The sequence below is a fragment of the Lepidochelys olivacea genome, assembly GCF_965140295.1.
Source record: "Lepidochelys olivacea isolate rLepOli2 genome assembly, chromosome: 7".
In the NCBI taxonomy this organism is placed as follows: domain Eukaryota; kingdom Metazoa; phylum Chordata; order Testudines; family Cheloniidae; genus Lepidochelys; species Lepidochelys olivacea.
Genome location: NC_140417.1, coordinates 122,715,907 through 122,730,556, shown reverse-complemented (window position 1 = coordinate 122,730,556; position 14,650 = coordinate 122,715,907). Strand labels below are relative to the sequence as shown.

General features: G+C 44.5%; 1 protein-coding gene across 2 annotated transcripts in view; it reads left to right on the top strand.

Annotated features, from left to right (window-relative positions):
- Nucleotides 1–3,553: 3,553 nt before the first annotated feature.
- Nucleotides 3,554–14,650, top strand: part of SUFU (SUFU negative regulator of hedgehog signaling) — a 121,436-nt gene continuing 110,339 nt past the window's right edge. Inside the window, exons 1-2 of one of the 2 annotated variants that reach the window (XM_084632971.1) lie at nt 3,554–3,869; nt 8,830–8,964. In XM_084632971.1, coding sequence (XP_084489097.1) covers nt 3,712–3,869; nt 8,830–8,964 — 293 coding nt within the window. In that variant the 5' untranslated portion in view covers nt 3,554–3,711. The remainder of the gene's footprint in view (nt 3,870–8,829; nt 8,965–14,650) is intronic. The other variant, XM_084632970.1, reaches the window with a different exon arrangement.

Sequence of the window (14,650 nt, the reverse complement as noted above, 5' to 3'; positions counted from 1 at the left end):
CTCCCCCTAAAATCACCTGGTGACCCTCCCCATCCCCCGCAACTCCCTTTTGGGTCAGGACCCCAGTTTTGGAAACCCTGGTCTCCCCTGTGAAACCTGTGTCGTGTAGGGTAAAAGCACACAAAAGACCAGATTTCAGAGTCCGTGATGCGTTTTTCATGGCCATGAATTTGGTAGGGCCCTACTTTTGGGACCATTCACAGTGTATAAACTTAAGCACATGCACAAGACTTTGCAGGATCGGGGCCCTGGTTCCAATTTCTAGTGTAGACCGGTCCTTCACTGTGTGTTGTATGCAGGCAAAAGTCTTGGTTAGACTGTCGATAAATCATGGTTTAAAATGCGTCTGATTTAATTATACAAAGGAAAAAGAGGAGCAATGTAATTAAAGGTGGGAAATTTTAAAACAACAAAAACCATAAAGGTTGCTAAGTGACAATAAGATTCCTGGGTTCTGTTCCCAATCTTGAACACCTACAACCTGTTTGTATTTGCTCGGCATAAGAGCGAGACATGGGAGAAGTTGGGGGTACAGGCAGGGGTTTAAGAAAAAATCCTCTGCTGCCAAGGCTGCTGGTGTTCTAATACTATCCACCCTGACTGAGCTGTTCTTAGAAGCACAGAAGATCAGGGTTGGAAGGGACCTCAGGTGGTCATCTAGTCCCACTCCCTGCTCAAAGCAGGTTCAAGCCCAACTAAATCCCAGCCAGGGCTTTGTCAAGCTGGGCCTTAAAAACCTCTAAGGATGGAGATTCCAAATCAATCCAAATCCTCCCTAGGGAACCCAATCCAGTGCTTCACCACCCTCCTAGTGAAATAGTGTTTCCTAATATCCAACCTAGATCTCCCCCACTGCAACTTGAAACCATTGTTTCTTCTTCTGTTATCTGTCACCACTGAGAACAACCAAGCTCCATCCCCTTTGGAACCCCCCTTCAGGTAGCTGAAGGCTGCTATCAAATCCCCCCCTGACTTTTCTCTTCTGCAGACTAAATAACCCCAGTTTCCTCAGCCTCTCCTTGTAAGTCATGTGCCCCAGCCCCCTAATAATTTTCATTGCCCTCCACTGGACTCTCTCTAATTTGTCCACATCCCTTCTGTAGTGGGGAGACCAAAACTGGACGGAATATGCCAGATGTGGCCTCACCAGTGCTGAATAGAGGGGAATAATCACTTCCCTCAATCTGCTGGCAATGCTTCTACTAATACAGCCCAATATGCTGTTAGCCTTCTTGGCAACAAGGGCACACTGCTGACTCATATCCAGCTTCTCGTCCACTGTAATCCCCAGGTCCTTTTCTGCAGAACTACCTCTTAGCCAGTCAGTCCCCAGCCTGTAGCTGTGCATGGGATTCTTCCTTCCTAAGTGCAGGACTTTGCACTTGTCCTTGTTGAACCTCATCAGATTCCTTTTGGCACACTACTCCAATTTGTCTAGGTCACTCTGGACCTATCCATATCTTCCAGCATATCTACCTCTCCCCCCAGCTTAGTGTCATCTGCAAACTTGCTGAGGGTGCAATTCATCCCATCATCCAGATCATTAATAAAGATATTGAACAAAACCGGCCCCAGGACCGACCCCTGGGGCATTCTGCTTGATACGTGCTGCCAACTAGACATCGAGCTGTTGATCACTACCCCTTGAGCCCAACAAGCTAGCCAGCTTTCTATCCACTTTATAGTCCATTCATCCAATACATACTTCTTTAACTTGCTGGCAAGAATACTGTGGGGGACCGTATCAAAAGCTTTGCTAAAGTCAAAATATATCACATCCACCACTTTCCCCATATCCACAGAGCCAGTTATCTCATCATAGATAGGTTGGTCAGGCATAACTTGCCCTTGGTGAATCCATGTTGACTGTTCCTGACCACCTTCCTCTCCTCCAAGTGCTTCAAATTCCTTGAGGATCTGCTCCATGATTTTGCTGGGGACTAAAGTGAGGCTGACTGGTCTGTAGTTCCCTGGGTTCTCTTTCTTCCCTTTTTAAAATATGGGCACTATATTTGCCTTTTTCCATTCATCTGGGACCTCCCCCAATCGCCACGAATTTTTAAAGATAATGGCCAATGCCTCTGCAATCACATCAGCTAACTCCCTCAGCACTCTTGGATGCATTAGATCTGGACCCATGGACTTGTGCATGTCCAGCTTTTCTAAATAGACCTTAACCTGTTCTTTCACCACTGAGGGCCGCTCACCTCCTCCCCAAACTGTGCTGCCTAGTGCAGCAGTCTGGGAGTCTTCAACTTCTCTGAGGGGCAATAATTTCTATGGATGTGTCAATGAGCAAGTGAGTTCTGACAGCAGGGAGGGAGGCTCTCAGAGAGTCCCTGCCTCAGGTCATCTATGGCAAGAGTTACCAACTTGTTACACACTGGGCAGTAACTGCCCTCAATTTTAATACAGAGATGCAGCCTCTGATCTCAGAATGCAATGGGACCCCAAGAGGGGAAGAGGGGAGCTATCTGGGCCCTTTGGGGAAAGAATGGGGTTCTATGAGGGAGAATAGGGGAGGAGGAGGATGTGTAGGATGCCATGTAGCTTCACTTAGGACCCTTGGACTATGGGTAGCAGAGATGAAGCTTTTGCCTATGCTACTCTGTAGCAGACACCCAGATTAACACCTGATCAGGGATCGGAGGGTATCTTCCTCCCACTCTGAATGTCCATGGCAAAAGAACAGGGTGTGTGTCACAAACTGCCCAGCTGTAGCTAGTGTAGGCCATCATGTGGGATTAGCGGGAAGAATGGGCCACCACTGAAAACCATGAGTTGGTCTCCCATAGCCATAATACAGCCTCTTAGTTGTGCTCGGAGTCTAGTAGGCACCAGTATTGCCTAGAACCTCACTAGCCTCCCAGGAGCCCTATTACCAGCCTTAGGGCGTTTTCCAATCTTAGGGTCCATTCCTCTTCCCAAATGGTCCCTATAGCTTCCCCCCTCCTCTACTCACACCCTATAGGGCCCCATTCTGCCATCATGTGGCCCCTATAATTCCCACTCCTGCCCTATTCTTCCCTATAGGGTGCATTCTTCCCCTCCTTCCTAATCACCCCCAGAGGGCACTCACACCTCTCCTCCTCCTCTATAGGGCCCCAGGGTCCCCATGGCTCCTATTCTGCCCTATAGGGCCCCCAGTCTCCTCCCCCCATAGGGCCTTCTGCCCTATAGGGCCCCCAGTCTCCTCCCCCCATAGGGCCTTCATAACGTCTCTCCTCCACTATTCGTCTCCATAGGACCCCCATCACTCCCCTCCCCAGCCACAGGGCCCCTAGAGCGGCCCCTATAGCTCCCACCTCCCCACAAGCCCCATAGTTCCCCACCTCCCCTTGTTTGCCCCATAGCCCCGCCTCCCCTAGAGGGCCTCCCGCTCCCGCGGCTGCAGCCGCAGGCCGCCGCCGCTAGGGGTCGCGCACGCGCCTCCCTCCGCCGCAGCAGCGGGTGGGGCCGGGCTGGGCCAGGAGGCCCGGCCCCCGGCGCTGCGATTGGCGGAGCCGCCCGCCAGTCAACGTGCGGAGGCCTGGGCCCGCCTGGAAGCCGCCTCCTCCTCGGGAGTCGCCGGTGGACGGAGCCGCCTGGGCCGGGCGTGTGGCGAGCCGGAGCCGGGAGCAGCCGCCTGGGCCGGTCCCCACCCCCGTATCCCCGAGCGCGGCGCAGGGCCCGCCCCTCTCCCCTCCCCCCCCCGCTCGGAGCGGCGGCCCCATGGAGAGCGCGCGGCCTGGTGGGGCCCCCCCGGGGGCCGGGCCCGGCTCCTTCCCCCCGCTCTTCCCCCCGGGGCTGCACGGCATCTACGGCGAGTGCCGCCGCCTCTACCCCGAGCAGCCCAACCCGCTGCAGGTCACCGCCATCCTCAAGTACTGGTGAGAGCCGGGGGGGCTCCCTGAGCGCTGGGGGGGGCTCCCTGAGCGCGCGGGGGGGAATGTCCTGGCTGGGAGGATCTTCAGTGGGGGGGCTGGGATCCCTGAAGGGGGGATCCTGGTTGGGGGGCTGGGATGGGGGAGGATCTTCAGTGGGGGGGCTGGGATCCCTGAAGGGGGGATCCTGGTTGGGGGGCTGGGATGGGGGAGGATCTTCAGTGGGGGGGCTGGGATCCCTGAAGGGGGGATCCTGGTTGGGGGGCTGGGATGGGGGAGGATCTTCAGTGGGGGGTGGGGTGGAGGGGCCCTGGGTGAGTGGGGGGCCTGGGCCATCTAGGGGCCTTGAATGGGGGGCTCCCTGAGTGGGAAAGGGAGATGTTCGGCCGGGGGAGGCTCCCTGAGTGGGGAGAGTTGGCTGGGTCTGTGAGAGAGGATGCGGGGGTGGGTCGTGGGGGGGGGTGCATTGTTCTGAGGGGAGTTAATTTTGTGATCCACTCTTGCTCTTCATTTCAATCTGCGCTCACTTGGCATCAAGGAGAGCCAGCCCCAGGCACTCCCTCGTTACAGTGTGTCTGGTAACACCCCTTGTTTCATGTTCTCGATGTATATAAATTTCCCCACGGTATGCACCCGATGAAGTGAGCTGTAGCTCACAAAAGCTTTATGCTCAAATAAAGTGGTTAGTCTCTAAGGTGTCACAAGTCCTCCTTTTCTGTTTGCGAATACAGACTAACACGGCTGCTACTCTGAAACCTGTCCCCTCTCTGTGGACAGCTGGAGGTCCACAGACCCTATTTTCAAAAAGAAAAGTGATGAAGTGAGCTGTAGCTCACGAAAGCTTATGCTCTAATAAATTGGTTAGTCTCTAAGGTGCCACAAGTACTCCTTTTCTTTTTGCGAATACAGACTAACACGGCTGTTACTCTGAAACCCTATTTTGGAGCTCTGTAGTGGATCATCCTGGCCAGTGCAGGATTAGGATTTTTCCCTACAGAATTTTTTCTGGTGCTTTGCAGCAAGCCTTAACTGAACTTTTTCATTCTGGCATTTTTCCCTTTAATTTTGTCGGGGCTGCTTCTGGTTAGGCAGAAATAGAAAAGCGGTTCTTCCTGTACCCATCTCTGACCAAACCAGGAAGTAACTGGTATCCTTGCAAAGATGCATTGCTCTTGTTAGAATCCAGACTAGTGCTTTTTGGAGGAGGGAGTCTGATTATTTTAGGTTTATCAGCTGCTAATCCAAATCTGGGATGTAGATCTAAAATAAATTGTTGCTGAATATCTGAGGAAGCTTGAAATAAAAATGGTTGGTTGTTGTTTTTTTTTTTCATTTCAGTCTGAGTGCAGGCTAACACTTTCCAAGTTTGGTACCTAACTAAGTGGGCAGATCCGGTCGCCACAGTTACAGCAGTATAGATTTAGATGCCTTCCTTTAAGTGTTAAGTGCAACAAGAATTTCCAGTTTTTTCTGTTTAGGAGTCAGCGTTTCTCTTCTGTTATGCCAATTCAACTGGAATGACACAAGATTTGTGTGAGACAAAGGTAGATTTTGGTTTGTGGTGGTGATGATGATGAAGCCGTCTTCGGTTTTTAGGAATAAATAGCACTGAACGTTTCCCAAGGTGCTGATTGGTTGAGATCTGTGTGCACTCACCTCCTAGATCCTGGGAAAGGAGCTAGAGGCAGGGATGATACTGTTGTTTTTCTGTTGTCAGATCTGAGGCCTTGGCTCTAACGTTTATCACCATTGTTTGTCGGTAAGGTGCCACAAGTGCTCCTTTTCTTTTTACCAGTGCAGTGTAATCGGTGGTCATCATAACAGTGGGAGTTCCTCTAGCACCAACAGAGCACCAGTGGTGCAATATACACACGCCAGAGTTGCCTCCCAGAGGAGATTTTAGCACAAAGGCTAGTGTAGACATAACGTGATTAAGGGGAGATGTGACCTGCCTGTCGGAGTCTTTAAACATTTGTGAAAACTTGGCTGAATTCACTTCTGTTGTTCACTCATGCCTATGTTGTCTTCTACCCTCGTCCCTCTGGGCTGCAAGCTAGGTCAGTGATAGTCAGACAGAGGCTCATGAGCTGCAAGTGGCTCTTTAATGTGCACATGATATTAAAACACTATGTGATTTAATTATTAAGCAGCCTAAAATATTAATAAATCAGGATGCTTTTGCTATGTTATTAACCAATTGTAGTTGATAAAATATTGGTCAGTTTTTCTGTGAGAATAATTTTCATTTACTATATAAAAATAAAATTTAATAGTAAATGGAACAATGAATTCAAAGTACTGTGGTTCTTTTCGGTAATGTTGATCACTAACTTAGCTCCTGAACCACTGAGGTCTGAGTATCACTGTTTTCGATTAAAAGAGGAAATAGCTCAGTGACTCAGGAATAATATTGCAAAGCTAATCAGTTTCTAATTATACCTAATCAGTCTCTTTAAAAAAAAAATTACGATTTTTGAATGGTATTGCAGTGTTTAAAGAGTTTTCTGGCTTGCAAGGGAAGTATCTATGTAAACACGCAGCAAAACCAAGTGACATGCATACCTCCTTGAAGGGAAAAAACTGAGGGATGAAAAATACTTCATGCAACAGGCGTGTCCTTTTAACCTGTTTCATTTGTGTATTTTTGGGAATTAATTCAGATAGCTTTTGGAAGCACTCCTGTGCCTATGTGAGTGGAAATTTCTTCTATGTAATCTTCAGAAGTATTTAACCACTTCTCTTAATAAGAGTAATCATCTGAAGTAAAATGCCTCCAGGACATAAAATTGAAAGCAATAGAGCAGCATTGTTAGTTGTGTTCCTTGCTTTAATAGAAAAGTGTTCGAAGTTTGTAGAATCGAGGGTGACTGTTTCATCTTCACTCTTTCACCAGTCTGTTTCCTGCCATATTTTATAGTTTCAAGGCATTTTTCTAGTGGTGCTGTGTTACCCAGTAGTTCCTTTTCTAATGACTGTATCATGTTACCTCCTTTCACTAATCATCCCGTAGGAGGCTCAAGCTCAGTGGTTCTCAACGGCCACTAGCAGGCCACTTGCAGCCCAATCATCACAGAGCTGCGGCCTCCCTGACATCGTCAGGGCCATATAGGTAGTATTGGAAGCGGCCCACATAACACATTGGGGCCTACAATGGTAAATAGGTTGAGAACCAATGCTCTAGCTGAATACTTGGTCAGGTCTTTCTCCATGACAGAAGCCCAGGAAGTTTTAACATTGGTCAACAGGGAATTCTTCATGGAAGTACAGTTTCTCCCTCAGGCTAACCTTACTGCTCACATCTCCTATCCAACTGAACGTGGTGTAACACATTTATTTCCCATGCTAGCACTTTAACTTTATGCAGTTCTAATTTTCCAAAAAAATTCTAAACACTTCCATTTATCACAACTTTGTGTCTGAACCTTTACACAGAAAAATGAAGATTACAGTACAATTGCAAAGTGTGCATTATAGCAAACTCCTGCAGAGGACAGTATATGAAGAGGTATTTAGAAGGCCAAAAGTAATGACGATCCAGATATTTGTGCAATATATGGATTGTTCTGGTGGATTGTTTATAAAGCATGAAGAGTGTACTTAAGTGTCTTACAGACAAGCCTCTGCCCTGATGAAATTACAATCTAGGGCCCTGATATGCCGTGAGCAACAAACTATAGGATCAGGGCCTGACCAGACAACATACAAAGGGATGGGGGCTAGCATGTAATAAGAGGTATGATTGTATGCAGCTGTTTTAGTTCCATGGCTTTTTTTGTTTGGCTCTTGTTACATTTGTGTTGTATTTTTGTTTTGACCAGAAAGTAGGTCAGACAGGAAACGGTTAAACAGCTACTTTTTGTGTTCCATAAACGTGGCTGACATCTTGTCTGTCCTTTGTTTTCATCTGTCCTTTCTGTTTTATGATAGTACAAATAGCAAGAAAAACAGTTTGGAACATTTTCTCATATTGATGTTACCTTTCTCTCTGTACAGCCAGATGTGACTACAAATTGCTAATGAGTCCACTAACCTTGTTACAGTGTCAACCAAATTTCTTTTTTTGTCTTACAGCAGTAAAACACTCTGCAAATTCCATTTTTATATAAAATGGATTATTCCATTAAGTAGTCTGCTAATTGCTATATCCTGACTGTAAGTAGTGTTCCACTATGCAACCAATTCTAATATTTAACTTGATGCTCTGGGATATGTTTTTAAGTCATTCTAAATTGACATTCTTAGTGTACTAAGACGACAATAATAATATAACTTTGCAGAGAGAATGACTTTTGTCTCCAGTATTCACATTTTGTTTGCTTTCAAAAATATACAGTATTCTCTTAAAACTCAGTCTTTTCTAATTCTACTTTAAGAAATAGAATGATTTAGAAAAAGTAGGAATATACATCTCTGAACTGAGTTAAAGGTTTGCAGTGAGAGTATTGATATCATCGTTTTTCTAGTATACTTTTTCAATCATCTTTGGGTGTTTTGTGGAAACTGTAGTAATGGTCCTCCAGACAGTTTCATTCTTTAACTTTGGAAACACTCAACATATGGGACACGTGCACCCTGTCTTCCTATGCTTAAAACTCTGGATTTAACTTGGCCTTATTAGCTTTTCTAGAGGGATTCGAATATGCTAATTTAATTTTTGTCACTTGCAGTGATTTGAAGCAAGGCTTTGTCTAAAAGGCCCATACCAGCATCTGTGCAGACTTCATATTAATTTAGCGTAAGACTCAGTCTTTCAGCTGTGCTTTTTATTTTCATGGGAGTCTTGAAAGTGTCATAACAAGACAGTTGTGATAATGCATAGAAAAGTTCACCTTTGTCTTCATAGCTTTCTTAAAAAAAAAAAAAAGGGACTAATGACAGTGAGATTATTCCCTTTATCTCAGCATGTAAAACAGTTAAAACAGTCTTTCTCCAGTATTATACTAGAACTTCCTTTTGTTTTTTACAGGTTGGGGGGACCAGATCCTCTGGACTACGTTAGCATGTACAGGAACTTGGGAAACCCAGCGTTGAATGTTCCTGAGCACTGGCATTATGTCAGCTTTGGGTTAAGTGACTTGTATGGAGACAACAGAGTTCACGAGTGAGTGCCTTCTGGATTCTATTGCTGCATGTTGTGCTTTGTATATGTTGTGGATGAGGAGGAGCAAGGGGCAGTAAAACAGCATCTTCTTTGTGGGTCAAACATACATATTTTTTGCGTTGTAGACTAAGACCGTTCAAAGGGAACTGCAGCTCCTCATGGGTGCAGGAGTCTACCATGTAGTTCTCCTTGCAGGACCAGGGCCTACTTTAGAATGTGATTGGTTAACTTGTTTGTTTAGTGATTTTAACTTTTGATAAAATTCTTATTTTTCTTCTGCTTGATACTTTGATATTTAAACTGTTCCACTGTGGTCCTCTGAAACCCTCACCAATCACCTGTTAAGAACCTCGTCCTTAAAATGCTGTTGGAGCACCTTTCCTTGAGCTGGGAAGGCAATGTTAATATCAGTGTGTAGCCACAGGGAGGCATTTGTAGATGCTGGGCCTCCATCCCAATCAATATAAAGGTGCAAAGATACAGTAATAGAAACATAAGAAAATAATCATTTGGTCTCTGTTCTCGCTCCCCTACTGTTGGGCTGCTCACACATGGAGATGGTTCCTCTCTCCCTGCTACTTCTCCCTTGTCTTTTTTTAGCTTCTGATATGGTGGCTAGGCTTTTGTCAGGTATGTTGCATCAGGCTAAGAAAGGTCAGACTAGATCTCATTCTGGTCTTTTCCTACTGGTCTTGACCATTAGTTATAGGTAGAGCAAGCAACAGTAGCTGATAAACGTATGGGCTGTGGTTTCTAAGTCTTCTCAGAGTAGTGTATCTAGTCTTCTAGCCAGGGGAGGAGAGACCTTCTGGTTGTTGTTGTTACCTGGCTTTTATGGAGCAGAGAGAGTTGATCTAGTGAATCTGTGAATTATAGTGTTTTACAGTTCAAGGACAAATAACCTTGATTGTTGGTATGGTTGGGGGGGTCTAAACTAGCTCATCTAAACTTTACCTCCTCTTTCTTGCCTGGGTTAAGCTTCAGCCAGCTGTTTTTCACTCGTGTCTTTCGCTTTGTCTCGCAAAAGCAGGCACACAGCCAGTTCCTTTAACTTCCCCCACATCCACAAGGCAGCAGGCAAAGTGACTAAGGATCCACAGCCAGATACTTTCAGGTCCTTAAATTATGAGATTTACATGGTAAGAGCACAGTAGAGTTAAGAGCAAAAGACTGCATGTATGGCCAGATTTTAAAAAGAGATCAGCATCAAGTCGCTTTCAGTGGGTGCTGCTAGGTGTTGAAAATCTCTTTTTAGTGTCTTGACAAACATATAAACTTGGTGTGCTGTAGTTAACTCTATGTCCAATCTGTACAAATATAGTGGCTTCCCCGCCTTAAAGAGCCTCTCATTCTTTGGGAGTAAACTTATTAAAGTCCTTATGAAAATATCTTTAACAGAATTCTGTTCAGAGTCCTTCAAGAGGGTAAAATGGTCACATGGGAGCTGTTGGCAGTGGTATAAAGTAGAACTAAAGTTGTTTGGATGACTTTCACTGTTGTCATTACAACCTTAGACCTTTTTTAAGGTGGAGCCTGCAGTAATACACTATAGATCAAATCCAAAGCCCACTGAAATCAAATGGAATTTTTCCATAGATTGCAGAGACTACTGGACCTGACCAGATCACAGCATTCTGTAAAATTTTTAAGAAGTGTGCATTTTCATAACTCCTCCCTGCTTAATCTGATACAAAATACACTGTCTTCCTAAACAAAACCTGCCCTGATCCAAAAGCTGTGCAAGCCTTTAAATCTATTTCCTTGTGACCTAGTGTAGCACACAACCTCTCTCTCAAACAGACTTTTTTGGTAATACTTTTGTTATTCTGTACAATTTAGACCAATTATAATCCAATATAGCTGAAAGGTTTTTTAGGAGTGAACCCAGCCTGAATTGGGGGGCCCCCTGTATGTATATTAATAATGAAATAGCAAACAGATGTTGCAAATGAAGTGAACATGTTGACTTTAATTTATATTTTTTAATAAGAACCTGAAAAGTCTGAAGTGTAGCTCTCCCTGTGACTCCTTGCTGACAGATTTATTTTCAGTTAAAATAGCACTATTTCCTGCACTGCTTAAATATCGGTTATGCTCTGCTTAAAAAACAGGTCTGTTTTTAGGAGCTACAGAATAACATGGAAGAAATTTAAGAATTTCAAGTGGGAGAACTTTTTTTATTTAAAAAGCACTCAATGTTTCATAGTATAATGGCAACCATGACACCAGCTGTGTTGGCTTGATTGCCCTCTGCATCCTAAATCATTGCATCATGACAGTGTTACGGAACCAGAGGTCTTTGATTAGGACTTCACACAAAACTATATTTATGGAAATAGGTATTTCTAAATAGCTGTGCAGCACTACCTGAGTGGTAGCAGAGATCCCCTTCCTAACCCTTTGAAAAGGTTTCTCCACCTTCTTTAACTTCTCTACCTTTTAAAATTCAGACTTGTTTGTAGCTTGATTCAGGGGAGGACCCCACTGCTCTAGAAAGCAGCGAATCCATAGTGTTGAAGAGTATAATCCTTTTGGATGTGTTACTTTTTGAAGTCTATATATGGCATAGTGGTACTGTATTTATAAATGTGTAAGATTCAGCCTGTCAAAGGTATCTGAAACACTCTTAAAGATAGCCTTGGAAGGATTAGACTTGTGTTGGTAAATGCTGATAAATGTTTTTTCATTGGTTTGTGTGTGTATGCTGCAGTGGACATTTCCTCGTCAATAATAAGTGAAATTTACAAAGGCAAAGAAAGAAAAATGCTGCGGGAGGACTTCTGAGATTTTTGATTTAAGGATATTTATTTTGTATATTGATGTGATGCTGACACTTGTGTTTTAGCAGTTATAAAGCTTTAACTTTCTGAATCTCAGTATCTACTGTCATTAAATTGTCTGACTGTCACCCGTTGTCTGATTCCCTCCATAATTTCCTGCAACTGTGAAAATTTAAATCAATAAAATAAAAAAATGCTTAAAAATAGGCATTGGTATTTTTTAAAATCCTATTCTGCTACGTCTACTGCAAGGTCACACACATCTACATCCTGCTCAAAGAGGAATAACCTCTATTCCAAGAATTCATCCACCTTTTTGTAATACACTGCCGTCTTTTCACCTGGGTTATTTTTGTTTTATTATAGTAGCACCTAAAGGCCTAGCTGAGTTTAGGGCCCTGTTGGTGCTAGGTGCTGTATATACACAGTAAGAGAGAGGCCCTGCCCTCAAAGAGTTTATAATCTAAATAGACAAAGGGTGGAAAAAAGAAAAGATGACCCCCATTTTACAAAGGGGGAGGTGACGTGCCCAAGGTCACACAGTGAGTCTGTTGCGGAGCCATATCTCTCATTTCCCAGGCCTGCAGTTCAGCACAAGATTCCCCTCACCCCCAGTAGTTTAACAAGCACTTGAAAAGAGGGTATGTTGCTATTCCCTCAAGAGACCTGCACGCTGTAAAAACTGTGAAGGGTTTGAATAACTTCAGTGGTATGAAATCTACGAAGAAATAGTATCGAGTCACAGCAGAAAACACAATTTATATCAGGACTGAATTGTGGGGGTGTGGTTTTTTAAATTTAACGTTTGCTGTCTCCAGAGGAGAAAACTCCAGTACTGCTCTCATGTTCAGGTGTTTTTAATACAAGTTCCTAAAACTATGAAGTTTGTGTCCTGATCTACACACAGATGGGGGACTGTTCTGGCAGCTTGGCAGAAGCCTAATTGCTGCAGCAAATTTGCATAAAACAGAGATGAAGGCAGCTGCAATCAGCTCTAATACAGCTGCACAGCACCACCTGCTGAGACAACAGGTCCCAGTTTGCAGTGCTCCTTTTGCTTTGAGCTGCTCTCCACTCTTATCAAGAAGGAGCATTGCATGCTGGGACAACATGTTGTCTCTGTGGGTGGCACCTCCCTACTAAAGGTAAGGGTATGTGCAAATCTTCTAAGAATTTCATGACATGCACTAGTTGCTCATACAGACTAGGCGAATTGATAGGGTATTTGTTATGGCTATTAAAAGTGCAAAAACTGGAATCGTAGAATCATAGAATATCAGGGTTGGAAGGGACCCCAGAAGGTCATCTAGTCCAACCCCCTGCTCGAAGCAGGACCAATTCCCAGTATTCCCAGGAAGCGGTAACACGTATGGGTTTGAGGAGGAGAATAATTTTTTCTTTAAAGCTCTTACTGAATTTGGTGGGGCTTTTGTTTTTGTATCTTAAAGTTGGAATTTTGATATTTTGAAAGTTGCAATCAGTACACTCTCCCCTCAGTGAGAACTGTCTTCCCCTTATGAGTTTGCCTTAATGTAGATTGGTAGTACTGACAGGTGTCACTTTAGTGAGCCTCTTAGTTCTGTAACCCCTCATATAACTCCTCTTCCCTCAATTTGGCAGCCCAGAGTCTGAAATTTAGATCCTAAAGAGTCCCCAAGTGCTTTACAAACTACATAAAGCACCACTGAGCTATAACTGTAAACTGAGAATGTGCAGTGGTGTAGTCCTAAACTGCAGTGTCAACCCACTAGCCTGGCACTCCTACCCCATGCTTCAGGGGGTGGGACATAGTGGTGTAGTGGAACCAGAATACTGTTCCATTGTGTTCTGGCTACACTGTGCCATTCGGAATCTGACAGCTAGCACACTGAAAGGTAGTGGAGATAGGGACTCTGGGGTAAGCCTCTTTATTCCATGAAAAGTGGTGTTAGAAATGTCCATTTAGAGCAGATAAGACACTAGAATTTGTTTTTTGAGTTTGACATTTGAAAGATCTGCCCACAAACTTCATGAAATTCATTGTATTTGCCTTGAAATCATGAAAAATGAAGTCAGTCTGGTTTGGATTCAAGCCTGGGATTCCAGGAAAATTTGTATAAACAGTAAATTTCTATCTTCCATGGCTGCGAAGATGTGCGAATGTGTGAACTGAGCTTAACTGCTGCAGACACATGTGCCTCAGTTTGCCTTAAAACAATAATCCAGAGATGCAACCTTCCTTCTGCCTTCGACTCATTTCACTAGGGTATTAGCTCTCAAGTCAACTGACACTTAAGCATTAGACTCTTTGGTAACCATTTTAGTGGATTGAATAGGGAAGGTGTTTTGAGTGAAGGGCCAGGTGTTTCTAGGGAAGGAAATACAGCTTGTCAGACAGAGGAGAGAGATGTGGGGGGAAGAGAGAAACAGAAAGGAGGGTGGGGTGGGTGGAAGGATAGAAATGGTGGAGGTTCTACAGTTTGGTGCACTTCCCTTGCTGAATGCAACAATAAAGTGTGACAGATATGGTAATTGCCAGCAATATCTTTGGGACCTTATTGAATTTTAAGTATCTTTAGAGTCCATTGTATTAAGTGAATGCTTTGTGTTTTGTTGTGGGCTGGGCTTGTATGTAACCTTTTGAGAGGGAAGATATGACAATGAGACCTCGAGGTTCCAAGGGCTATCTATATTGAACAACGTGCCAGCCAAGAATAGACTTTGAGTGTTGAGTGGTTTTCTAGGGGATATCTACAGGCAGGTGAATGCAAATGTGCCACCTCTGGTTATGTAAAACCCCAACCTTTTGAAGCTATGCCCTGAGGCTTGGGCCATTGTCTGCTGATCATCTGCTGCATGAGGCCAAAATCAAAGGCCCAAGTTGTATGAAGGAAAGACGGAATTATTCTCAGTTGTTCTGGTTCTGA